The sequence below is a fragment of the Hypomesus transpacificus genome, chromosome 13 (genome assembly GCF_021917145.1).
Source record: "Hypomesus transpacificus isolate Combined female chromosome 13, fHypTra1, whole genome shotgun sequence".
Taxonomy (NCBI): Eukaryota; Metazoa; Chordata; class Actinopteri; order Osmeriformes; family Osmeridae; genus Hypomesus; species Hypomesus transpacificus.
The window spans coordinates 9,414,880-9,440,196 of NC_061072.1; the positions used below are offsets into that span (position 1 = coordinate 9,414,880).

A 25,317-nucleotide genomic window follows, 5' to 3' on the forward strand; every position below is an offset into this window, starting at 1 on the left:
CTCGTGTCGGTCAGGTCCGTAATCATAATATATATTGGGGGGGGACACAACCCATTATTCAAATCTGGTCAAAATGTCCCCCCCAATATATTGATATAAAAATATAAATTAAATATAAATGTGCTACGCTACGACAGGCCACCACGCACGCTGTCCGAATCTTTTTTAATAAAAAAATTAATCCATCTGTAAAAATGTTAGTTTTCAGGGGGGGACCCTCAGACTCCCCAGCAGATTCGTCCCCCCCAATGTTGACTCCATGGCTACGGCCTTGGTGTCGGTTATCTAAAACAGTAAGGACGTTCTGTTCCGTTGTTGATCATTTAGAAAAAGTACAAATCGATAGTCATGTGTGTGACGATGAGGTGAAAGAGGCTTAAAAGCAGACTCAATTCTCTCCTATGATGAATAAAACATTTTAAAAACAGTACTGAGAAAACATCCTTGGTTTAAAAAAAAAAAAAGCCTACGAGACTGAAATCAATTCGTCACACACAAATATTTGATGGTGTGACTATCAAACGTGATGCACTGGAAAGTTTGTTTCATCCTTGTTTTATAGTGCATTTCATTTGCTGGAGAAACGTTTCAAAAAGACAATTGTTTTTTAAGAAAGTAGTTTTCAAGAAATAAAACAAAACAAAAAAATCTGCAAATGCGTCCATCTATCCGAATATGCATTAACACAAGTTTCCAAGTAGTTCTACTGCTAAATTAATGTATTCAGCTAAATGCTCTTCTTTGTCTTTGAACCATAGGCCCTTCGTGACATTAACACTTTATAGACTACCGTGTACTTATATAAAGTTCTTAAATATTCGGTCTCACCGATGAATGAAATAGGCTACTAGGATTACGAAATCAGGGGAGACATTTTCCCAATAGGGCATAGGCCTTCATAGGAAAAACACAAATAAAACGGACACAATGTTGAAAACGTGTGTTGTGTTGTCGTTTAGGATAGTTTGGTCATTATCAAAATTAGGCATCTTAATTAAATCACTGTATTTTGGCAAGCTAATAATAATCGAAAGGTAGCAATCAGATCTACTGACAACAAACTCAAAATGTCCAAGAAAATGTTGATGTTAAAAAAAAATATGACCAATGTCGCACAATCATCTTCTTCTAACAAACGAGTAGACTAATGCGAAGTTCAAATATGAGGGCAGGAGCCAGGTCTTCAGGAAATGGGGGAAGGCTGTTTCATATTTCTAGCCTATCACGTCCAGTCTTGGCATCAGACCCACCTCCAAAAAATTACCAGTCGCAAAATGTATATATCATAGGTTAGAAAGCTGGACATGCGTTTGACTCACAGACGGTTACTCCCGTCAAAACAGATATTAAGGCTACTTTCCTCTTATTGGGACAAAGATGAAATAATGTATCTTTGATTTTATTAACAGTAGCCCTATAGCCTAGGAAAATTAACTGCCGACGATTTAGTTTGTTTAGGCTAGTTTAAATATAAGTTACGTCTATATTGGTTTGACAACTTTACAATAGTTAATTTACTAAAGAAACCGCGATAGTGCACGATAAAAACACTTTACAGCCTATTGTATAGCCTATTGCATTTGTGCACACAGGCTAAATAAAATATTGAAAGCGCTCTTATTCAAGTGGTCGGGAAAGGGGCACGGTGAACCTATGACATTGCACATAAGCTTAGACGGGCGCTGCAAATGGGCGGCATAGGTGGCAATCTATACCTCAGTATGTTGAATGGGACTGACACGCAAACTTTTGGAAAAGACACCGATATCAACAATCATCTTCATCGTAACAAGGACTTACCCGAGTTTAAAATGGGGATTCAGGACACAAGATTTTACTACCAAGATTCGGTTCAAAACGGACAGGACACTTTGGCTCTGCCATACCACTCCGACCAAACTGTCGCTGGTTTCGGAGCGCAAACCGGGAGGTTTTACTCACCAACTCCCCTCAATAGCTGTCCCTTCAGCAGTGTGAGATCGTCATCTAGATCTGGTACTGGACAGAGTTACATACAGGCTGGAGCGGAGAATTTTTCGGCGACAAGCAAAGAAGTTTACCCTGCCTCTCCGGAAAGTTACGCTGCCCCTTTTCAGCATGGGTACCCTCGCGCACCGCTGTACCCTTTACCTGGTCTACAGGTGTGTGGGAAGACGCAGGCTCTCCTCAATAACTATCCACTATGGGCGAAGTTCCACAAGTACCAGACCGAAATGATCATCACGAAACAAGGACGGTGAGTGAACAATTTCTTCCTAAATGTCTCTATTATGCGTTCAACTTCAGACGCCTGACCCACGGGAAAACATTGTTGTGCACGTGATCAATAGGCTATGTTTGGCGCGCTATCTGACATTTGTCTATTTACATTTACATTTAGTCATTTAGCAGACGCTCTTATCCAGAGCGACTTACAGTAAGTACAGGGACATTCCCCCCGAGGCAAATAGGGTGAAGTGCCTTGCCCAAGGACACAACGTCATGGTGTGGCCGGGAATCGAACTGGCGACCTTTAGATTACTAGCCCGACTCCCTCACCGCTCAGCGCTCAGCCACCTGACATCTCCTCTATTTTGTCAGCTTACATCAATCAAGTGAAAATAATTGGATATAAAAACAAAGAGGTGTTTTTTTTTGTGTAGGTTAGTCATGCACCAAGAGCGACTTTTCCATATAGACAACTTGGAAACTGCAAAGTGAGCAGTTGCTTAAATAAACAAAGCTTCAAATATAGAGTGACACTCCAGAATGAGAATGCAGAAAGTCATTGCTGTTATCTCATCTCCACTACATAGAGATAACATAACCGCCAAGTAGGCCTAATTAACGCACGTAAGAGCAACAAAAAAAAGTCTAAGCCTTTTCAAAATATACTAAGCCTATTTGTTTACAAAATGAAACATTCATTTAACATTGCCGTTATAAAATCATGGAGATACTGTTGCTGGAAAACATTATGTCACCTCGGTCTGACCCTTAAGTGCATGCGAAGGGTATCAAAACGGCAAAGCAGCGAACACGAGCGTCTTCCACCCACCGCCGTAGCCTACACAGAGGGAAGAAATAGCTTCTGGGGCTTTCTGATAGGTCACCGAGCATCAAGACCCAGTCATGTCGAAGATGATTAATTTACTAATATGCGATACATCTTGACATAGGGTTTCAGGGCGTAAGTTTCTCAATATTTTGATTTTGAAATAAATGAAATAGGCATACTTTAAAATCTAATTGTAGCCTATTATTGTTATGTGTGATCAATTTGCTAAACGCTTGTACTACAAGGCTGTGGGAAAGGCACCTATTTAGATTAATTAAATGTGGTCATTTGATTTAGCCATATTACAGTTGAAGGTAGACTGATTTGAATAGACATATGTTAAACATATGTAAGGTTAAGATTAGATCAAGACAGTAATGTGATTTTAAATGTTCTGAAAACAGAATTTTGTATATTGCCTATAAAAGAAAAAAAAGAAAAAATCTTCTGGGATTTAGCGGTGAAGTTGTTGTAGATATATCACCTGTTGGGCACTTATTGTATGGCAAGTCTGTACAGTTGTCCGAACATCAGTGAGAGTCAGTAATGTACTTTGCTGCTTTTGTGAGCTACTTTGTATTCTGTTTTCCCTCTACACTCTGAAGATGAAGACAGTTCTTCAGAATTCCATGAATTCTGTCCGTGCACGTGGCCTCAGTAAATCCTGCACACAAGTTTGAGAATTTACTGTTAAGAGTTTGTGTAAAGGTTAAATACATATGTATGTGTGTATATTTGATAACTTCTGTGATAGATAGCCCGTCTCTCCCTAATACACATAGACCTGCAATACATATACTGTACTTTACCACCCGTCATTCCTTTTTACTTTGTTTTTACATGCAGGCATAAACACATGCACGCAAATACTGTACACACATGCACACACACACATGCTAATGCAACACATACAAATATTGTACATCATTGTACTCAAGCACATAAACACACACACAGAGTTAAAAATCATAATAATGATTAATAAAACATTACAAATGATAAATGGCACTTCTGCATGTTTGCTGAGGTGCCAAAGTAGCACATGTCACATAAAGTATGACTTGTCAATCTTTAATGCAGGGCAAAACCACAAAATCCCATATTGTTAAAAAATTCAGGCCATGTGAACAGTACTACTCTCTGTCTCTGTCTTGTACGCGGTTAAAAAATAATTGTTGTTGAAAGAAAAGCAAGGCCTAATAGGGAATGCCAAGCTTGGTCTGATTTCCCACCAAAGAAAAGCATGTGTCATCTCTCCTTTCAATTCCACACTCTAATCATGTTTGACCAACAATGAAAAACAGACTAAACTACTTTTTGTCTCCCCTTCTTTATGACAGAATTTCAGAAAAAGTTGCTCAACCATTGGGGTCTGTAATGCTATTCAAAACCATGGTAGGTAGAAATAGAGGAGGGAGAGAAAGAGAGATGGGGGGGGGGGGGGGGGGGGGGGGGGGGGGGGGGGTTGAGAGAGAAGGACCGATCGAACCACTGAGGCTTCAGATGCCCAAACAGAGGCAGAGGCACCTTTGAAGTCCAGGAAGTCAGGCAAGTTTTTTTTTTCTTCTATTTCTTCACCCTCTTCTCTTTTTCTGCTGCACGAAGAGCACAGCAAGCCAAGACCTCTCAGAAGTTTGGTCAGATTCCTAGCTTGGCCTTTGAAATGTGCAGCAATCCCTAGGCTAGGACCAAGTTCTCCTGCTCTCTTTTCAAGTTTTCCCCTCTAAGATAGTTTGGCCCAATTCATGATGCATTGGACTTCGGCCATCTCTTACTGTCTGTGTGACTCTTGCCAGGGCAGCCTCAGTGCAACTCCCATGAATCTCATGATACAGTAAGTTTGACTGTACATTCGTTGTCTGGGATACCTTTGGCTACACTATTTATTTACCCTTATGCTAAATAGATCTTAGCATGCTAGATAGATCTTAGCAATAGGGGTTGGCAAATATTTTCAGTGTTAGCAACATTTCTGGAGGAAAGGGATCTTCCACTAAATTGCTCCTCCCAAACTTCCTTCCATCTTCAATTCCCAGTTATTCTTGTCTTCTTTGAGGGGTTTAGGTTGGTTCAGGTGCAGTTATATGAGCGTATGTGAATCCCTCTGTGATTTGGCCATGCAAATATAAGTCAATCTGATTTGACTTGAACCCAAAAATTGTGGTCATCAAAATGTGTAGTACTGGATGTAACTTAAGTTAAAAGAGTGCATTGTTTCTAGATAGATGGTATTTTCCATAACAGGATGCTTTCACGGAAGGAGATATGACTCACTAAGTTATTTCTGATTCTACCTTATAAAGAAAGAGTTATGAGCAGATAACTTGACTCAAAGGAATCATGGTAACCTGCACCCGAGAACTGTCTTTCTGGTTGGGTGAATTATACAATGTTAATCTACTGAATGTGATAGATAAGTAGTCGAAGACCCAACAGAACCTATAAAACAATTCTTTGTGAAAAATAAATAAACGTGCACTTTTGAGAAACATTCTGAAAACATTTACGTACTTCATATCTGCAGAGTCCAGTTGTAAAATGAAAATGTTCACTGGACTGTACAACATGTATGGTCATATTATATGTTATGTGGAGACATAATTGCAATCAAACGTAATTTTCTTATATTTGTAAGTAGTTTTAAAATATTTGTATATAAGTAGCCTATGTTAAAGTACATCCAGCTATGGAAAATATTTGACTTTCTGCAGGTCCTTCTACATGACCTTTTATGGATACCCTTCCCTTCTCTCTCTCTCTCTCTCTCTCTCTCTCTCTCTCTCTCTCTCTCTCTCTCTCTCTCTCTCTCTCTCTCTCTCACTCTCTTTCTCTCTCTCTCTCTCTCTCTTTCTCTCACACACACACTCTCACTCTCACACACCCTCTCACTCTCAATCTCTCTCTTTCGCTCTCTCTCTTACACACATACACACACTCTCACTCTCACACACACTCTCTCTCTCTGTCTTACACACACACACACTCTCACTCTCACACACTCTCTCGCTCTCTCTCTTACACACACACACACACACACACACACTCTCACTCTCACACACTCTCTCGCTCTCTCTCTTACACACACACAAACACACTCTCACACTCTCTCTCTCTCTCTCTCTCTCTCTTTCTCTCTCTCTCTCTCTTACACACACACACACACACTCTCACACACTCTCTCACTCTCTCTCCTTGAAGCAGACAAACAGGACTATTTCAAGGTTTGTCTAAATGACTTCCTGTTCAGCTGTTTATGTGTGCATAGAGTATGCAGAGCCTTGCAGAAAGTGTCCTCAGAAGTAGCTAAACCAACAACTTCCTATTCACATGCAGGGTATAGGTTCCCACCCTCTTCACTCTGATATTGTGCGTGCTTGAGGTGACCATTTGTCACAGTAAAGGAGGCAGGCAGACATCTATATAGATTCTTGTGGTTTATTTCACATTGAAAAAGTTGAGCAAATACATTTTATTTATACGTTTAAACTCAATATTTTTTACTACTGATTAACCTCACACAAACATTATAAAATGCATTGCTTGACTTATAAAATGTAAAAAAACAAAACATAAATATAATGTTACTGCATGTGTCTGAAACAGTGTGAAAGTGTGCTTGTATCATCAGTAGCTGTGGAGAGGCATGTTTTCATCACAGATGATCAAACGTACTGTACGTGTGGTGACATAAACTGGACCTGAACTCCTGTCCATGTGAATCAGTGGATGCACCCGGGTAGAAAAGTCTTCTCCCCTGTGACTATCCAGTCACTCTCCAACTTCTGCTTCAGCTCCCTTGGACAACCCTACTCTCACTCTCTCTCTCTGTCTCTCTCTCTGTCTCTCTCTCTCTCATCTGTTTTATGTCCATCATTCTCTTTCCCTCTCTGTCTGTCTCTTTCCTCTCGCCTTTTCAGATTGTTTTGCTCTGATTTCTTAACGTCACTTTACACTGTGGTCTCTGATTTGCGTCGATGATTTGACATCGAATTTGTCGGAGAGAGTGGCAGACTACAGCAATGACTGAACACTGCAATGAAGCCCCACAGAGCATGGCACGATGTGGCACTGCTACCCATACCTACCTGAGCCTTCATACTCGATTCTGCCGCAGCTTGGAGACAAGTTTCCAGTCCTTAGTTTGTGACCTCAATGAAAGCCCCAGAACCACCCCCACATGCAAATACACCTCTCTGCGGTGCTTTCGTTGGCTTCCCCCTGTCAGGTTCTGATTTCCTATAAAAGGGCCCAGTTTTAAATAAGTCAAACAATATTAGTGGAGGAAAAATGACATTATCTGTTTTCCTATTTTCTGTCATTGCGTGGGTACCCACTCATAAGCCAAGCAACCCTACCACCAGTTTCTGTTTTCAGTTATATTAACAGTTGCATGACGGAGGGAGCCACACACCTGCTCTAAACAAGCTGCTCAGGAATGCCACAGAGCGGAGTTCTGCCTAGCATATTTTGTGGCTGACTTGCCATGCTTCATAAATACAGGACAGTCATCAAAATGCATATGTTGGATAAGTGTTTTGCAGAAGGAATGTCCTACAAATATCTTACTTTACACATCTCACTTGTTTTACGCTGCTAAATGATGAAACAGCTTGAGGGTTGACAGTCTGAATTTAGATGATCTGGATGTTGAGCTGTAAAGTGGAACAGTTGTGACTCTGAAACAGTCCTTCAACGACACTGTGCTGCAAAATGCTTTCCTTTTCTTTCTTTTATTTAGTAGACGCTCTTACCCAGAGCGACTTACAGTAAGTACAGGGACATATTCTCCCCGAGGCAAGTAGGGTGAAGCCCAAGGACACAATGTCATGTGCACCGGCCGGGAATTGAACTGGTAACCTATAGATTACTAGCCCGATGCTCTACCCACGCAGCCACCTGACTGCCTTCGTAGTAACCATGATATAACACTCACACTAGTGGCTCTGGATACACTTTGGGAATTAAATATAGTCTGTGATGAAAACCTTTGAGGAAAAAATGAGCAAAAAGATTGTTGAGGATCAAGCATCTACACATCTAATCGTAATTTTCCAAAGTGGGTGTTTATGGTTTATAAAAAGGAAAGAATGTATTTTTCAACAAAATGTCACAGACTTTATGCCACTGCTTTTGTAGGTTATAGGCCACACGCACATTCCCCCAAAAAAGCAGTCTATCAATGAGAGCGTGCCTGTCCATGGCTGTGCCATAGCCCCAGGTACTGGGGAATCTAAAACAGCAGCCAAATGTCAAATGCTCCATTTCGATTTTGCAACACCAATTATAAAAGTTGATTCCAGACAGCCCTAACCTGTTATTGTGAGTGTAAATCAAGGCATCTAACTGTACTGTCATAGAGATGATAAACTGTATGTATACAGTGTCAGGACTGAGAGGGTAAGGGGTTATATAATGTTGTGAAGTATATCTAGGATAGTTAGTTAGTGGAAGCCACTCAGCAGAAAGTAATCCTGTGGCAGAATGTTTTGCACTGTTGGCTTCGTACTACCCTTTTGTGTTCAGTGTGTCTGTATGTATGTGTGTGTCAGTGTGTTTTGACAGTGTGTGTGTGTGTGGGCAAATCATGTATTCCCTCGCTGTACTGCCTGGGGACACACTGACCTCCACGTTACCTCTCCTCAGCGATGGTCCCTGTGATCGAAATCAGTTCACCAAGCAAAGCTCCAGCAATCAGGCACGGCTTCCGTCACATCTTTTATTAACAGCAACATTAAATATTCACCTCAGCTGCTCCCTGCATCCCCTCCACCCTGCCCCCACCCTGCCCCCACCCTGCCCCCACCCTGCCCCCACCCTGCCCCCACTCTGCTCCCCAGTCAGCCCCTGAACCACATAACAGAAATGCAAACACACAAGCTACTGTACATGGGAAACAAGTGTTGGACAATTGATGAATTGTGATGATACGTGTGGGTTTTATACTCGTACGATTTCGGTAGTCATAACAACGATAAAAAGGCGAGTGTTGGGCTGTCAAAACGTGGAACGATCCATCAGAAACACAGATTTTATTCTGTTCTAGTCAAAAAAAAATCCATTCACCTCACGCACACTTCTGATCAAACCACTACAGCTGTTCTGCATTGTGATGTTGTTTTTCCTTCACTACTCCAGGAGGATGTTCCCCTTTCTGAGCTTCAACGTCAGTGCTCTAGATCCGTCAGCCCAGTACAATGTGTACGTGGATGTGGTCCTGGCAGACCAACACCACTGGAGGTACCAGGGAGGCAAATGGGTCCAGTGTGGTAAAGCGGAGGGGAACATGCCAGGTTAGTTAGCACATTTCTGTTTGTGACCTTTTATTTAAAACCCAGCACCATGGCTACAAGAAAAGCACAGAGGTTCATGTGTTAACAGTGTGTTCTAGACTGTTAACAGTCAGTCTTTCCATTGTCTTACAGTCCTATCTGGTTTAATCTGGAATTTTCTTGCTGTGCCTCAGAAACAATAGTTTATAATGTAGTGCTATAGCTTGTTAAGTAAATATAAAATCAATTACTGTAAGAGTCCACATGAGCGCCCTAGCGTGTCGTTAGAATGTAAAAAGACCAGCATGAACGTCTGTAGAACAGTAGGGGGAACCACAGAAGAAGAAACGTCTAACCCTGACCTCACCCTGATAGATAAATGTGCTTCAGCTACAGCAGCCTCCCACTGACATGAGGTCAAATCCAGCGAGTTAGTCCACTCCACTGACTCACTCCCCAGCAGGGTGTAACCCAACGCTATATCCTCTGGAGTGCTTTTTAGAAGACTGAGCCCACCATCAATTCCAGAACTCTCTAAAACCCTGTATTTATATCCCTGATTTTGAATTCAAAACCTCTCTGAGTTGTCCCCCTGTTGTTTTGTTCTACCTCGGCAACCTGGTTGGTTGGTTTGTTTTTAGTTTTGTTTAGTTTTTAAGTATAGGGGTCATGGACTCTTAATTTTTGTAACAGTCTAATACTTTGTGGGATTGTTTTGTGGCTGGGTGGTAATCTCCATGCCATTGCTGTGGTGACTGTGGTGACATACATGTGGTATTTGTGATTATGTCAATCTATACTACAGTTTATAGGGTAAGTAGGTCACTGTGCAGATACAATGTCAAACCTGGAACCTTTTGTAACTACAGCTGGGGATGCCGTCTTCCAAATCTGTCACACAGGAAACAGGATGTACATGCACCCAGATTCCCCCAACACAGGGGCCCATTGGATGAGGCAGGAGGTGTCGTTTGGCAAGCTCAAGCTCACCAACAACAAAGGCAGCTCCAACAACGTGGCACAGGTACCTTTGTATAGACGTCATTTGGCTTTCCTTCAACTGATTGCCCTTCCAATGTGCCTCTTCATGACATCTCTCTCCACGTCTCCCCTCAGATGATAGTGCTACAGTCGCTCCATAAATACCAGCCCCGTCTGCACATAGTGGAGGTGAAGGAGGATGGCTCAGAGGACCCCTTCCTTACCGCCAAAGCCCAAACCTTTATCTTCCCTGAGACACAGTTCATCGCTGTCACAGCCTATCAGAACGCAGACGTGAGTCGCCTTGCCTGACCCCACCAGCTCATTGGCTGTGTTATTCACCTCAATACCACCTGTTTCCTACATTGACCACCTGTCTAATTGCTTCAAAAGTGTATTGGAGTTACTGTACACCAAGTCTGGCAATTGAATTCTGTTTTGCATGCGAGATATGTTTATCCCCTCACTTGAAATAGAAGTAAACCCATTCATGCCAAGGGCGAAGAGTTTCCCACGATAGAAAAAGAAATAGCATACACCCTCATTAATGATTGAAGGCAGTCAGTGATCTCTGTCTCTCTCTGCCTCTCTTTCTCTAGAGGTGTAGGAAGACTCACACGCGCACTCTTTAACCTACACCTCCACACACATACGCACTCGCTCTCTTTCTCCCCAGCGATCTGTCTGTCCTATCCTTGCCCCCTCTCATCCTGTCTCCTGCTATTTCTTACACAGATCACTCAGCTGAAAATAGACCATAACCCCTTTGCTAAAGGTTTCCGGGACAATTATGACACGTAAGTAAACCAAAAACCTACTGAATAAATGAAGAGAGAGCAAAACCCTGATTTTCAGAGACGTAGCAGTCTTGAAGGAGGAACTTAGCAGAACCTGACTCAGGGACATAATGATTCCTTGAACTCATATCTGAACCACTATCATCTCAATGCATTCTAATAAGAGAAGTTGTTTTGGTAGTGTTGACAAATATAGAGTTTTAAAAAGCCTGCTAGATGTTTTGATAGATATTTTGTGGCTGAGGTTTCGGCAGGAAATAACACCTCTGCTTCTTCTTGTCACGTCCGTCTCTCGTTCATGTTGCCTGTAGGCTGTACGCACCTCCAGACTCGGAGCGCTTCACCCCCTCCCCAGGCGAAGGCCAGCAGTGTCTGCCGGGGACCTGCTACTCTCAGGGGTATCTCTCGGAGCAGTACGTGAGCTCCCTGCCCCAGAGCCGCCTGTACGGCCTGGACCACCACGTCAGCATGGGCCAGCAGGCCAAGGACGCTTCGTCCAGCCCTCACAGCCGCTGGTACCTCTCCCCCCAGCAGACCAGCGCCACCCCCAGCCGCCTAGACTTCAACTCCTACGAGGGCGATTTCTCCGGCAACGGCTTCTACAAGCCGTTCCCTCTGCAGACCTCTGCACACCATGCCCTCGGCTACTACCCTGACCACCCCTTCTCAAGCATGTCTGTCTCGGGGGCCACCACTGCAGGCTGGACCACTAGCCGACCCTCTCCCCAGTACCTGAACCACCCACATCCCAGTAAACCTGGTCCCAGTCTAGGCTGGTTCAGGTCTGTCTCCTCCTCCTCTACCTCCCCAGGGAACCCCAGGCTCCACCCCCCGTCTCTCCTGGAGCAGCTCCGCCCATCCCAGCTGCAGGACAAGCCCAAGGAGGTAGGGGTGGAGGACACATGGATGGAACCCCCCTCCGTCAAATCGGTAGACTCAGCCGACTCAGGCTTGTTCGAGGGAGGGGCAGAGAGCAAGAAGAGACGGGTTTCACCCTACGCATCCAGCACAGAGAACTCCCCGCCTGCTCGCAGTGTGGAGGTGTGTGAGAAGGACAGCAGCAGTGATGCAGGCTACTACGGCTTCTACGCTCACTGAGATTCTCACCCGCCCCGCCCAGATCAAATATTCTTTCCTAGTGTCCTTTCCCACCCAAATTGTGCCGTGGTAGTTCTCACCTGCCAACGTGTCTCAGACTGTCCAATGAGGTCCCGAGTTTGTGCTGGACTGAAGCCCCATTGGCTACAGCAATCCAATCTCTAAGACGGAGAGCCAGAATAAGATTGAACTTTGACACCAATTTTCTTTTTTTTTCTTCCAAGCTAGAACAGGCCGGTTCTTCAGTTCTAAAGGAAGACTTGCCCACTTAAATGGTGTTGGTTGAGTCTGTAAGACAGTTTGAAGGTCACAAGTTTGTGCAGGCCAGATAGCCAAGGTGATCAGACTGTCAGGAGAGACTGCCCTGGAGACTTGGCCCTGTGACTTAAGTCCTTTTAACACTTTGGATTTAAAAAAACAAGTCTGCACACCTGCTTGCTGACAGACCCCTAAAGGGACTGTCCAATCCCCTCCCCCCCGTCACACACTCCCACACACACCGCCTCGAACATCCTGACGCACATACACACAGACCCACTCACGCTGTTTCACCGGTGTATAGGGTTGTCGAGGATTCGAGATGTGATTACTGTAGCAGAGCTGACTAATTGCTGTCTAATCCGCCATGTTTAAACTGAACTAGAGCTCCCCCTGGTGAGGGATACAGAAAAACAAATGCAGTGCAGGGGCAAAGAGTGTCTGGTGCCAGAGATTAAGAAAGTTTAGCAGGACCATGGTCACGAGAGCCGGTGTTAATCCCTTCTCAAACACGGCTTCATGCCCACGTCTTCCTCTACCAAGTCATTGGCCAAAGCGAGAGGCAGGCAGGAAGGATATTGTCACTCCCACGCCCGGTTCAAGAATATAGGTTAAGCAGCCAGAATGTCCCCTACCCCCAACCCCTCCCCCAGACGTGAGGTCCATCATGTGGCGACACAGGCACAGCTTCTTGTTGAGGTGACAGGTGAAGAACAAGCCAGTAGTCAGGGCTGGTCAGAGCCCCAACCCTCGCTGGGTGGTAATGACCTCCGACATCTCTGGGGGCTACCATCCCTCATTTAAAGGACTCTGCTGGTACTGGTGGTCACAAACGGTGGGTTTGTTGTGTCTCTCCGATGATGAGTGCAAGGCTACCTACTTGTCCATGTGACACACGTGCAGCCAAGGGAAGGCAGGATTAGACAGTAGTTACTAGACAGTCAACACTTTATTGGCTACATATCCAGTGTTCTTTAACAATGTGTGTATGAATTTAAGAGTACAGCCACAGGATGGTTCTGATGAGTCATTAAGGAAGTATGAGTCAGCTACGTGTTTCACGTCGAACACATCTACTCCCTCTGAAGAGTGACCAAAACACTTTGGACAAAAAATAACATGAGCAAGTCTGTGTCTGCAGCTAGAGCTGCTTGCTAAGATATCATATGTTTCCACGGACACACTCAGAGCAATCTTATAGCAATACAATCCTCAATATGGGTGACAGTGGTCAAATTACAACTATAATGTAAAATGACAATTGACAGTTTTATAATGTTTCTCACCACAATTAGATTATGACTGGAACAGGTAAGTCATTACTGGAGGGATAATTGTCCAAAAATTCTATTCTATCCTTTTACATTTTATATATCGGAAAATTGGTAGTTGCAGTTGACCTTTCAACTGAAAAATGCAGTTGTATAGAAACACCCTACCAGAAAACAACAATGATTTTTATTTTTACCTAATCATGGTGTTTTTTATTCTACTTTTATGACAAAATCTCAATAGAAATTGTAGCCTTCTTTGTTGGATTTAGCAGCAATAAAGGTGGCTTTTTTTAAATGAGAGATGGACACAGTGATCACTGTTTTGCTGTCAAACGTTGGAGCAATAGATGTTAATAAGCAAAAGGACCCTTGACTTGGTTATGACCTGATCATAGTTCAGTAAGGCATACATGTGCGTATACTGTATTTTGCAATTATTTGCCTCAGTGTATGTTTGGAGAAAAAAAATGCTATTTAAAGTATATGTTAATAATTTAGTATGGAGCTGTTTATCTTAAACTGAAGACTGAATGGAGATGTTGCATTGAGGCCACAAAAAAGTATTGTGAAATAATCAGAATATTGTATTTTTACCATTCAAAACAGCCAGAAAAGTAAAATAATGCTTTTAAATGTATCTTAATAAGTAGACAGTTGTTTGTGAAGAGATTTTTAAGTGCAATTAAGGGAGTTTTGTATTTTTATTTCATGAGATGACATTACATAAGCATTTGCAAAAACGTAAGCCTCTGAAATATTTTGATGCTTAACGCTGTACACCTAACGTACATGAGGGTTACGTGTGAGTCTGCCACTGACCCTGCGCTGAAGGGACTGTCTTGTGGAAGTGTTCCCCACGAGAGAAGCAGATAGGATGCCTGAGGCAGGCGCTCCCTAGTGGACATCTCCCCAAAATCATTGAACGCACCTCAAACCAAAAAATAACAATGCAAGTCCATGTGTGTCACACTCCATAACCCACACTCATTTTTTGAGGACGCATATATGTGAATAGTAATCCCCGGAATTCAAGTGTACAGCCATCTTTTTTAGCAGTTAGTTGTGGTACATCCACAGAAGTTCACGATCATGATGAGATGAAAGGGGGAGTTGGGTCTGATTCGATGGCATTGGATGACGAAGCATGTTCATTGATGTTCTCTGTGCACTGTCTCTAGGCCCTACAATCTGTGAAACACCCTGTTCCTGAATATTTTGGAAAGTGTCAAATTAATCATGAAATCAGTCAAATCAGTCTTGAGTAGAGAGAATGGTTTTAAACTGAGATGATTCAGAAATGCTGTGGAGGTGCTAACTATTGTATGAAATATATATGTATTTGATTTATTTTAATGTAATAAAGACTTGAATAGCAAAAAATGTTGAGGGATAACATTTATTTATTAAAGGTATACTTGTGTATTGTACTGTTGTTTTTTTATTCATGAATTAAAGTTAAATCATCTTAAATCACGATTGTTTGGTTTTATATTTATGTTCAATATTCATTCTTAATTATTATTATTAAAATGATTGTTAACTATTAACCTCAAATAATATGAAAATGTTCACTGTGATGTCTAACTTCCATATAATTCATCCATAATTCAACCATACTTAGAATCATCAATCAAAAGCAGCTTTATGCTTTTGACCCATGTACATGAATACAACCAGTACTGTACTTCCAACCACTTATCCTGCTAATAATAATATATTAGCATTGCCTAATAGCATAAATCAAAAAATAAAACACGATTTGGTTTCTAAAAGATGCCCTCATACAGTATATAGAAGAGACAGGTGAATATACAGCATTTCAGCATAAATAACACTTAACAATCATAGATTCCAGCAGAGGTCATTTGTAGTCTTGGTAAGTGGAAACCTCACATTGCTTTCCTCTGACATGTACACAAATATACACAAACAATAAGAAATAGAATTGCTCATGTAGTGACAACATATTTTTACAGATATAATTAGAAAACCTACCAGTCATTTGACTTTTTGTCTTCTATTTGACAGATTAGGTTGGACTACGTCTGTGAGAAATCCTTTACTGGGATTATTAGTCTGTCTGGATTGCTAGTATGCTGCTTCCCATGAGCCAGTCATGGGAGCTTGGTGGAGGACATGGCAGGAAGGTTAAACACATCAGCAACATCCCTACTCTGGGAGCGTTCCAGGGCAGTTCATTCATGCTTTCAAAATGTCCGCCATGTAGCGTGTCTTTTCTGCCATGCTGTCAGGCCAGGGCTACGGTCTGCGGAAGTCACCACAGATTAATATTCGGAATCTTCGCAAAGCCTGGATTCTCTCTGAGCTTCCAGTAAGTTCCGTTGGTCAGCCACACATCCCGCCCAGAAGAATCTGTGGCTGGCCTGAGGAAAAGAAAACAACCAATAAACGAACGAAACAGCTAAACGTTTTCTGTAAAACTTTGTCTACTTAGATTATAATCAACATTTCTGATTATCTGAGAGACATTTTTGAGGGAGGTTTCAGTAAGAAATTTAGGCATTTAACATACAAGTTTACAGTTTGCTGTTGATTTACAGGGTATGTTGTAGTGTGTGGTAAGACCCAGAGGGCCTGAAACTTACTTGAAAAATCGTGGTTGGTGCTCCCCCTTCTTGGCCTGTTGTTTCCTGAGTTCCCTCTGGGTTTCCTCCACCTCGTCTTTCTTTTTGTCTGACTCATCCACCAGTCCCTCCTCTAGCATTCTATGGCCAAAGGGAAAAACAAAACAAGCCATAAAAAGATCCTTATCATCCAATAACATAAAGCAAAAACATACTGCCATGTGCTACGTCTCTATGAAAGGTGGTTGTTCTAACAATGACCCCTGGGGGGCGCCACTCACCTCTGGTCAGGACGCAGACGAGTGTCTGTGGGGGGCAGGAGAGGCTTGAGGTCTGGGCTGAGCTCATTGAGCTCCAAGGCAAAGGTGGAGAAACCATAGTACAAGATGGAGTCCTTGGGTTGGGGATCTGGAGGGGAACAGAGTGAAAAAACACCAATGAGCAACGCACTATTGTGACCTGAGCACTCAACCATTCCCAATAGTACTGGCACATCAGTACTCATTGGAGACTGTCTTAAATAATTTGATACTCACTTGGCTTCCAGATACACTGTGGAGTGGGTAAGGTGTCACAGAAGATGCCTTCATGCCACAGACCACCAAACCGGTGGATGACGCTTCCACTTTGGTCAAGGACGGTCCCCTGCACCTCGTTCTTGTTTGTCTCTGAGCCCCAGTAGCGGGACTAAAACACAAAAAAAAGCAGTCAGGTTAAAGTTTTAGGCTAGAATTTTTTTGCTCACATTTGTTTTGCCCAAATCTTTTGAGCTCCAAGTAAAAAGAAAAATACATTTCAAAACATGGCACTGATTTGCTCCCATAGAATTTCAGATCCCCAAAATTCAAGGCAATGTCTTTATTTAATTCAGCCTTAAAACATTCAAGCCAAAATAAATTGAGCCAAAAAAATAAAAAATTTTATAAAAAAAATTGGGATAGGTAAGGCAATCGAGCCAATATTATATATATTTTTTAAATATATATCAATTTTATAGAGGTTAATTCAAAAGCAAAACATTTGGTGGTGTTATGTCATTGATTTGCTTACATAGTGAGCCATTAAAACAAATATATGTTTTAAAGGGCATTGAGATCTCAAGGTTCTATGTGTCTGTGTATAATATAGAATCTTGTTGTTTTTAGCTGCGTTGGCGGGTACTCACCTTGACAAAGGTGATCTTGCAGGTGCATGCAGAGCTTTTGAGGTTGCGGATGGTGACCTCTCCATAGTGCTCGAGGTAACGTTGTTGGCTCAGGACGTTGTGGATGCAAGTAACCACTTTGTTCCACTCATAATGGTCCCCAAATCTGATCCAACAGTTAGAGGTAAAGCAGTAAGAGATTTGAAAAACAAACTTAAAAGTTATGGAAGGAGAAGGGAACTTTGGAGTGTGGGCACTCACTTTGGGAGGGTAAGATTCACCATTCCTGTTGGCATGATCTCAAGGGACTTCCCCCAGAATTTGTTCTTCCATCTCTGATCTGTACAAGACAAATAGACATGTCTGTGTTGGATTGTACTTGTGACATGTTTAACTGTTAAAACATACCAGAACCATGTTGACACTTGCCTTTCATCACAGGAATACTTATATCAAAACTTCCAGACTTACAATATTTATTCAACATGAAAACCACCTGACCTTGCCAGAAGCTAAAATGATCCGAATCAGCATGACAAGCAGAGATGGGGGGATGGTGGCAGACCTTGAGGAAGACAGGAACAAAAGGGATTCATCCACAGTATCAGAGACAACAGACCTCTAAGTCTGACCAGTTCACTGCACAACACTGCTGAGTGTCTTCAGGGAAGTCTGTCTTACCTGCTCACTGATGTAGCGGAAACCCTTGTCCTCCCTATGACACTCGTAGGTCTCCCCCAGGACCGGATTGAAGGGCTTGTAGCGGTTACGGTGGTGAGCGGTTGCATAGCCAGATATGGCAAAGGCAGCGATGTAAACCTGCAAACAAAGAGAATATTCACATTCACCTTCACAGATCCTATCTCAAATCAGATGGGGCACAGACTGAGGGGTTTATGTGGCGGCTTTAAAAGTCTGTATCTCAGAATAAAAGAAATTCTTGTGAAAGTCTTGTGAAAAATATAAATAAATAATCACCAAATGCAATCCAATAGTAAGAAAGCCTCACCATCCTCTGGTATGGGTCCTGGGTGTTGTTGGCAGTGTCCAGAAGCTCAGTGTACTCCAGTTCCTCACAGAGTCTCTGAAGCAGGTTAATGGGCTCGTTGAGGGCAGCTGGCATGGACACTCGGGACAGATCCTTGCCGATGTTGTTGTAGAGGATGGCCATCAAGCCCACGTGGCTATTGTCGGGGCAGTGGGCAGCCAAGGTGGTACGGCGGCCCGTGCTTTTCGGGAAAAAGCTGTTGGGAGCTTTGGAGATGCTGGCACGGTATTTTCGGGTGGCTGTAGCTATTGATAGACAGTGTTAAGCTTAATAGCTATCTTTCACTGCAAACATGAGATGTGTGTGTGTTTATGTGTGTGTGTGTGTTTATGTGTGTGTGTGTCTACACACCATGTCCCTCTTCAGGTTCAGAGTTGCTGGTGGTGCCGTCGCTCAGGCCAGACTCGTCAGACAACTCTGAGGAGCTTCCACACAAGACGTCATCACTAGCATCGAAATACTCCGCCGTGGAGTCAGCCACCGAGGGAGTACGGTGGGAAGAGCGCCTTCCCTGGAGAGAGAGAGAGAGCGAGAGAGCGAGAGAGCGAGAGAGAGAGAGAGCGAGAGAGCGAGAGAGAGAGAGAGAGAGAGCGAGAGAGAGAGAGACAGACAGAGCGAGAGAGGGGGGGAGGGGGGAGAGAAAAACGGGGGGGAAGCGATAAGAAATGATTAAAAGACAAAGAGAAAATGACAGGGAGGGTAACAGAAAGAGAGAGGGAGTTAGCTAACCCATTTCTCCGACGTTAGACTCACCTCGGCCAGGGTGGTGGGCTGGTTGATGTCAGGGACCCCCCAGGTCTCCTGCAGTCTCTGGCGTTCCTGAGCCAGGGCCTCATGCACTGACTTGAGGGAAGCATGGACTGAGGGGAAGAGAGAAGGAGTATAAGAGACGGAGGAAGGTTACGACATGTGTTTATTTTTGTTCGTGTGAGTGTGTCAGTGTGTCAGTGACTCTGACCTCGTTGGGACACAGCGCAGATGTCTTGCTGGATCTTCTTGCCCTCGGGGGAAGTGACAGTGGGCGGGGCCAGCTGGGAGAAGACGTAGTCAGGGATGGAGGGAACGGAGGCGCCCAGGTGGGAGGAACTTCCCAGGTGACTGGAGGAGAGCTACAACATGGAGGACCGACCAAGGGTTAACGATAGAATCAACCATAACAACTCTGTTTGTCTTATTTGTTTATGTTAAAATCGATGTCTCGTTGAGATGTGCAACTTGGTGATTGTTAAAATGGTGAACAGTGTGCTGTTGTTGAGAGCTACAAACTAGTGTGAAGCTCTTCAAGCATACTGCTGCAACAGGGATTCAGAGTGCAGATGCCAAGCCTAGCTTGTCAAATACTTTGACGATTCAGTCACACTGACAAATCTTTCTTTGAACAATGATCACTTCACTAAACCTGAAAAAGTTTCAGTTTAAAAGAACGTCTGTAATGGGATATGGAAACTAATTGTTTGCCTTAGAAACTGGATCTGTCCTCGGACATTCTGTGTATTTACTTGACCCTTTATGTGACTGAACAACATGGAAGAGCTTAAGGAGGTCAAGTTGTTCCATGTTCTGTCTAGTGTTGACTCACCGATTTAGTAATCCCACGAAAAGGCTTTGGATTAAAAAGAAGCCTAAAAGTTACTGGAGGAATGGGGGCTGTTTAACGCTCCAAACCCAACACAATCTACTGATACCAGGCTGGTCATGGATACACAAGTGGAATGCATTTATTTTCAATTTCAGGTTTCTAAGGAAAAGTTATGAACTTTTCAATGAGTCAATACCAAAAGCCCAACTATTTGGCTCTACTGCCCAAAACACAGCTAGCATGAAAAGCCTTTAAAATGAAAAGTTCTTTAGGGTTACAGACCGTTCGTACCATCCCCAGGGCCTCCACTCTGGACAGGGTCCGCGAGTGACCCCACATCTTCGACTTGCTCTTCTTGGGCTTCTCAAGTGAGAGGTTCTGGGCAAAAATAAAAACCCTCAATATCAGTCACTGTGGCATAGTCAACCCCCCCAACAAAAACAATTATATCTCAATCTACAGTACATGTGTCCATATCAAACGATATGTTGTGAGAGATCCAACCTGCATGCTGATGATGCGCTGTAGGTCTCCGTTGCTAAGCGCCTGAGCTCCCTCCAGAAGATGCAGTCTCTGGACCAGACGGTTCAGCTCCGACAGGTCCAGCTGACAGTTGTTCAGCTCTGGGACACACAGAACAACATGAATACCCCCGCCGTGCCAACAAGCCATGAGAAACTAGGCATAGTTCTAACTCGTTGCATCTGTTCATGTAAAACCGCCCTTCCCAGAAACGTAGCCACATATTTGACACATGAAGAAGAGAGATTCATGGTAGATAAGTCGATTCGTTGTTTTGATACATAGCGCACATAGTGTGTGGTACCTTGAGCACAACTTTCTGTGTCGTGGCTTTGCTGCAGCCAGGCAGACACCTTGCCGTTGACCCCAGGGTTGGCGGACGGCAGACCCTCTGACGGAGCAGCTGCTTCTCCTGTGTATGACCCAGCTGTGCTCTGGTAGTGTGGGTACACAGACTGGCACCAAGACAACCCGACACGTTCATACAAGACATGTCAAGACAATGACCCTTCATTACGATAGAGTAATGTTGATAAACATGCAGATATCCATCTTGTTAGCTATAATAACTTTTTTTTTCTTTTTTTTCTTTATTATTAAACTTTGATTCTTTTTTATTTGTATTACTATATGCTTTGTAGCACTCGGAGATTGCTTTAAATATAGAGTGCAATACAAATACAATTTATGATTATTATTATAAAGATTGCTCACCGTGTCTCCGTTGCGTTGAGCGTCTCCAGAGGTGCCCAGTGACAGGGCCTGCAGGAAGCCGTTGTTAACGTGAGCGGCCTCGTTCTTCTTGAACATGCGGTGGGCACTCAGCTTGGTCACCCAGATGTAGAAGAGCTCGTGGCTCTTTACCTAGGCGAAAGAAAAAGGAGGCATGAAGCTGGTGAATCAAGTCTGAACCGCAAGGAAAAATTGGGGGGGCATTTTTACTCTTTATTGGATAGTGACAGGCCTGAGCCTAAGGTGCCTAAAATCAACATTTTAAAACAGAGAATGTGAAACGGGTCGTTAAAAGTTCAAATGTGAAATGAGGTTGTACCTTCATGTGGTAAAGAATATCTCCAGCATCCAAGTCGATCCGATTTGACTTCTTGTTTATGGACATCACTGCAAGGCTGACATCTAACGAGCCCTGGACCCTTCCCCTTAAGATCTGTGGAAAGTGTGTTTTCAATTATCAACAACATGTCCCAATCAAAAATAGGCCATGGTGCTTTACCGCATGAGGACAGCACACTTACTTCTTGCTGGGTTCTGGAATATCGTAGAATGCCCCCTTCCAACACAAAGTATCTCTGAAACCAAAACCAGATTGACGTTTAGCTTCCAGTGACAATGTTACATTTTATTCATTTGTTTGTTTGTTTGTTTTTAACAGATGCTTTGATCTAAAGTGACATACAAGTAGTGCATACGATGTGTTGGTTTCGGTGCCCTTTCGGCTTAGATTTTCACAAATACTGAACCACGACACAACACATTCAGAAGTTAGGTGGATGTTCTCTGACCTTGTGCCAGCCTTTGAGTGGCCACTTCCTTCTCTTGAGGAGGTAGCCCTCGCAGATACCAGGGGTTGTCATGTCCTGCATGTTCTCGCCAACCACTGTCATCTCCAACTGAAGATCATCCATCACCTCCCAGTCTTTGGCATTCTGAGGGACAGAAAGCACCATGATCAACACTTGGCGGCGATGAACGACGATCATATTATCGAGGTGTAAAACGGGCGACTTGGCTCACCTGGCTGATCAGGCGAGAGTGACGGGAGGAGGCAGTGCTGCTGCTGCGGGAGTGAGTGGGTTTGTTCCACGCGGGAGAGGACTTCTCCAAGCCACTCGTCACTGATTGGCTACGATTGAGAGGGGACCCGTAAGGATCCATTTTGAATTTGGAAAGACGTCAGACACTTCCCTGACACTTGTTATTGGTGGGTTTTCTCGACAAGACCGTGATCTCCTATACCCTCCCTTTCATGTCAGGTTGATGTGAATCTGGAAAAGAGCAACAACAAAAAAAGGAAGAAGGTTAAAAATATAGCTTGGGATGAAGTATCCAAACCTCCGAAGTCTCAGATCCAGGAAGTTCCTATTCCAAAAAGAGCGTTACTTCCGGTAGAATGAGGGTAGCGATTATTGGGCTACAGTCAATTATAGCTAAGGAAATAGGATCATACAGTTTTCTCTCAGTCACCTCAAAGAGACAGACCCATGGCCGTAAAACCAGAGGGATAGTACTAACCTAAACAGAGCAATGGACTTGAAAGAGCTCATCCAAATCGGGTTACCTAATAACCCGAGGTGAGCCCTGAGCTCTGAGAGCAAGCTTGTTCTCACCAGGTATCTCACCTACCAGACCCTGGTTGATTAGATTGGATCTTTTTCTCAGAATCATGGGGAGCTTTGACAAGCTAAACATTATTCCAGGGATACTCCCCCAGTAAAGTTTTGATGATATGCTGTCAAACAATCTCTTGTTCAGATTCGGGCAAGTCCTTAGTGAAATAAATCTGTTATCATCTTTACATTCTCTATGTGACAACTGCTCAATATAAAACTTCAAGAGAGACCAAACATTCTGCTGTTGTGGACACAGTGGACCTTTTGTGCATTGAGGGATCTAAATTAGGGAAACTAAATTGGGTTATTAGTTACAAACTGTTCCTACTTGGAACTAAAGTGTGGAACTATAACATTGCCAATCTACAGCCACACAATCAGCTGTATACATTTGTGGGCATTCTTCCATTTCATATATTTTACAATTAATAAAGCAAGACATATCATATCAAATTCAAAGTGCCTGGCTACAGTGATCAATACAGTCTTATATTGCCATAGGTTTTGTGTGTGTAATGTAAATGTGTGTACCAGACAACGAGTATGGTATTGTTATTCGATCGTGGCCTACATATTTGTACAACAACAATCAAAATCAACAGTTTAACACACAACGGGGACATGTACAATTCAGAACAGAGTCTGTCACTTATTCCAGGATGGTTCTGAGAGGAGAGGATTACCAGCCTGGGACTAATTGGCTTTCCAGGGACTTTTTTTTAGCAGCCTGCCACTTGAACATAGAGCTGCAAGATCACAAGGCATAGAACACAGAAGCTCCAGCAACAAAGTGCTGTGAGGACAGAGGACAAAGGCTTCTGTACACATTGAGGATTTATATGAATATCATGTTATATAATTTATAGGGACCTAAACCAAATAAATCTCCCTTTCAATCTTCAAAGAGAACCTCACTAAACTGGTATTGTGGACATACTAAGGACATACTATGGACACTAAAACCAACCAATGGCTGAAAATTAGTTAATGCATCTCGGTATGAGCATACTATTTATGTTCCAATTTGTTGCAGATATTTTTTACCCTCCTCAGATAGAAATCCCTTACCGGATCACTACCGATGGTTAACCTCTCTTCTTCATTCAGAATCAACTGTTGCATGCAACAAAGGTTGAATAAACTAATCTGACATTTTTGCCACACCATGAGAACTTATTTCATGGTGAAGAGGATACCAAGCTATGTCCAGTTGTCCAAGCTATGTAACAGTTTTAAAACTTACTCTTACAGTGGCATTGTAAGAGTTTGTCTCTGTTAAGCCTACTGAACATTGGCAGACAATTAAAATAGATGTTCATTAAGGAAGCTTGAACAAACATACCAGACTTAATAAACCATATACAGAATGACACATAATTACAATGTTCAGTACTTATTTGAGAGACCTCCGTGCCCTTGGGTCTCACCCCAACTCATCACCGCTATCATTCGTCTTCTGCAGTGATGGGTCGAACTGACATGGAGACAGTATCAGTACGAGAAGTCTCAATTGTCCTGATAATACAAATAATAGCAGCCGATGACAAGATATTACAGACAGTGATATGAGACACCAAACAATTAATGAAAAGAAGCCAGACCTGCACAATTGATGTAAATACTTGTTATTATTGTTGATTGGTGGCGGAATCGAATGTACGCTTTAGAGGTCCCATGGTTACGATGACCTGTAGGTTCTTATCTAAAGCCCATTATGAATCACTGTCCCGACACACCTTGACTTAGATTCTAAACAAAGCCATTTATAGTGCCAAATTTACAGATGAATGTGGCACTCTAAATTAAAACATAGTTGTAGTTTCAAGTATGTTTAGCAAAACATGCAGGTGTGTTGTTTCAATTTGAGCTCAGTGCCTCATACAATCATCATACATTATTGAATCTAAATTAATGCAACCAACTTTGTTTCTTTCAATTGGCTACAATTCACCCATTAATGTAATCATGGGTATTCACTTACATGCATTAAAAGAAAGATTGTCTACCTGAAGTTCATGTCCTGTCATAGTTGGATAATCCTCCTTTGAAATATGTCCAAGAAACACTTTTTGCCATTTAAAAAGTTCAACATATCAGTAAACCGGTGTGGTTTACAACGATAAATCCGAGAGTGAACCAGAAAAAGTGTTTCTGTAATTTGTTTATCTTGTCTGCACGGTTGTCTTTCAACGATTCAAATGCGTACCCTGTAAATCCGAGGAGAGCTGTGCCGCTGCGCAAGGTGGCGTGGGCATTATCCGCATTAAATCGGAATTACATGTGCTCACCATGAGTGTCTCCAGACATGTCAAAAACGTGTCTGAGTGCGTCAAGCTACATATACCACATCTTTTCAGTTAACAGATTCAAGACTGAT

General features: G+C 42.9%; 2 protein-coding genes across 2 annotated transcripts; one reads left to right on the top strand and one right to left on the bottom strand.

The window, feature by feature from the left end:
- Positions 1-1,299: 1,299 nt before the first annotated feature.
- Positions 1,300-15,178, top strand: tbx21 (T-box transcription factor 21). The gene is made up of 6 exons (XM_047032164.1): positions 1,300-2,236; positions 9,173-9,327; positions 10,209-10,330; positions 10,423-10,581; positions 11,023-11,084; positions 11,396-15,178. The coding sequence occupies exons 1-6, from the start codon at positions 1,689-1,691 to the stop codon at positions 12,180-12,182; spliced, it is 1,833 nt and encodes a 610-aa protein (XP_046888120.1). The 5' UTR covers positions 1,300-1,688; the 3' UTR covers positions 12,183-15,178.
- Positions 15,172-25,121, bottom strand: osbpl7 (oxysterol binding protein-like 7). Its single transcript, XM_047032163.1, has 21 exons — positions 24,947-25,121; positions 22,345-22,595; positions 22,113-22,256; positions 21,846-21,899; positions 21,644-21,757; positions 21,307-21,456; positions 20,897-21,026; positions 20,575-20,693; positions 20,362-20,448; positions 19,450-19,600; positions 19,245-19,351; positions 18,843-19,002; positions 18,453-18,736; positions 18,125-18,262; positions 17,945-18,008; positions 17,705-17,783; positions 17,465-17,609; positions 16,836-16,986; positions 16,581-16,707; positions 16,321-16,440; positions 15,172-16,098 (listed from the first exon to the last, which is right to left on the bottom strand). Exons 2-21 carry the CDS (start codon positions 22,483-22,485, stop codon positions 15,990-15,992), a joined length of 2,574 nt encoding a protein of 857 aa, XP_046888119.1. The 5' UTR covers positions 22,486-22,595; positions 24,947-25,121; the 3' UTR covers positions 15,172-15,989.
- Positions 25,122-25,317: the final 196 nt, after the last annotated feature.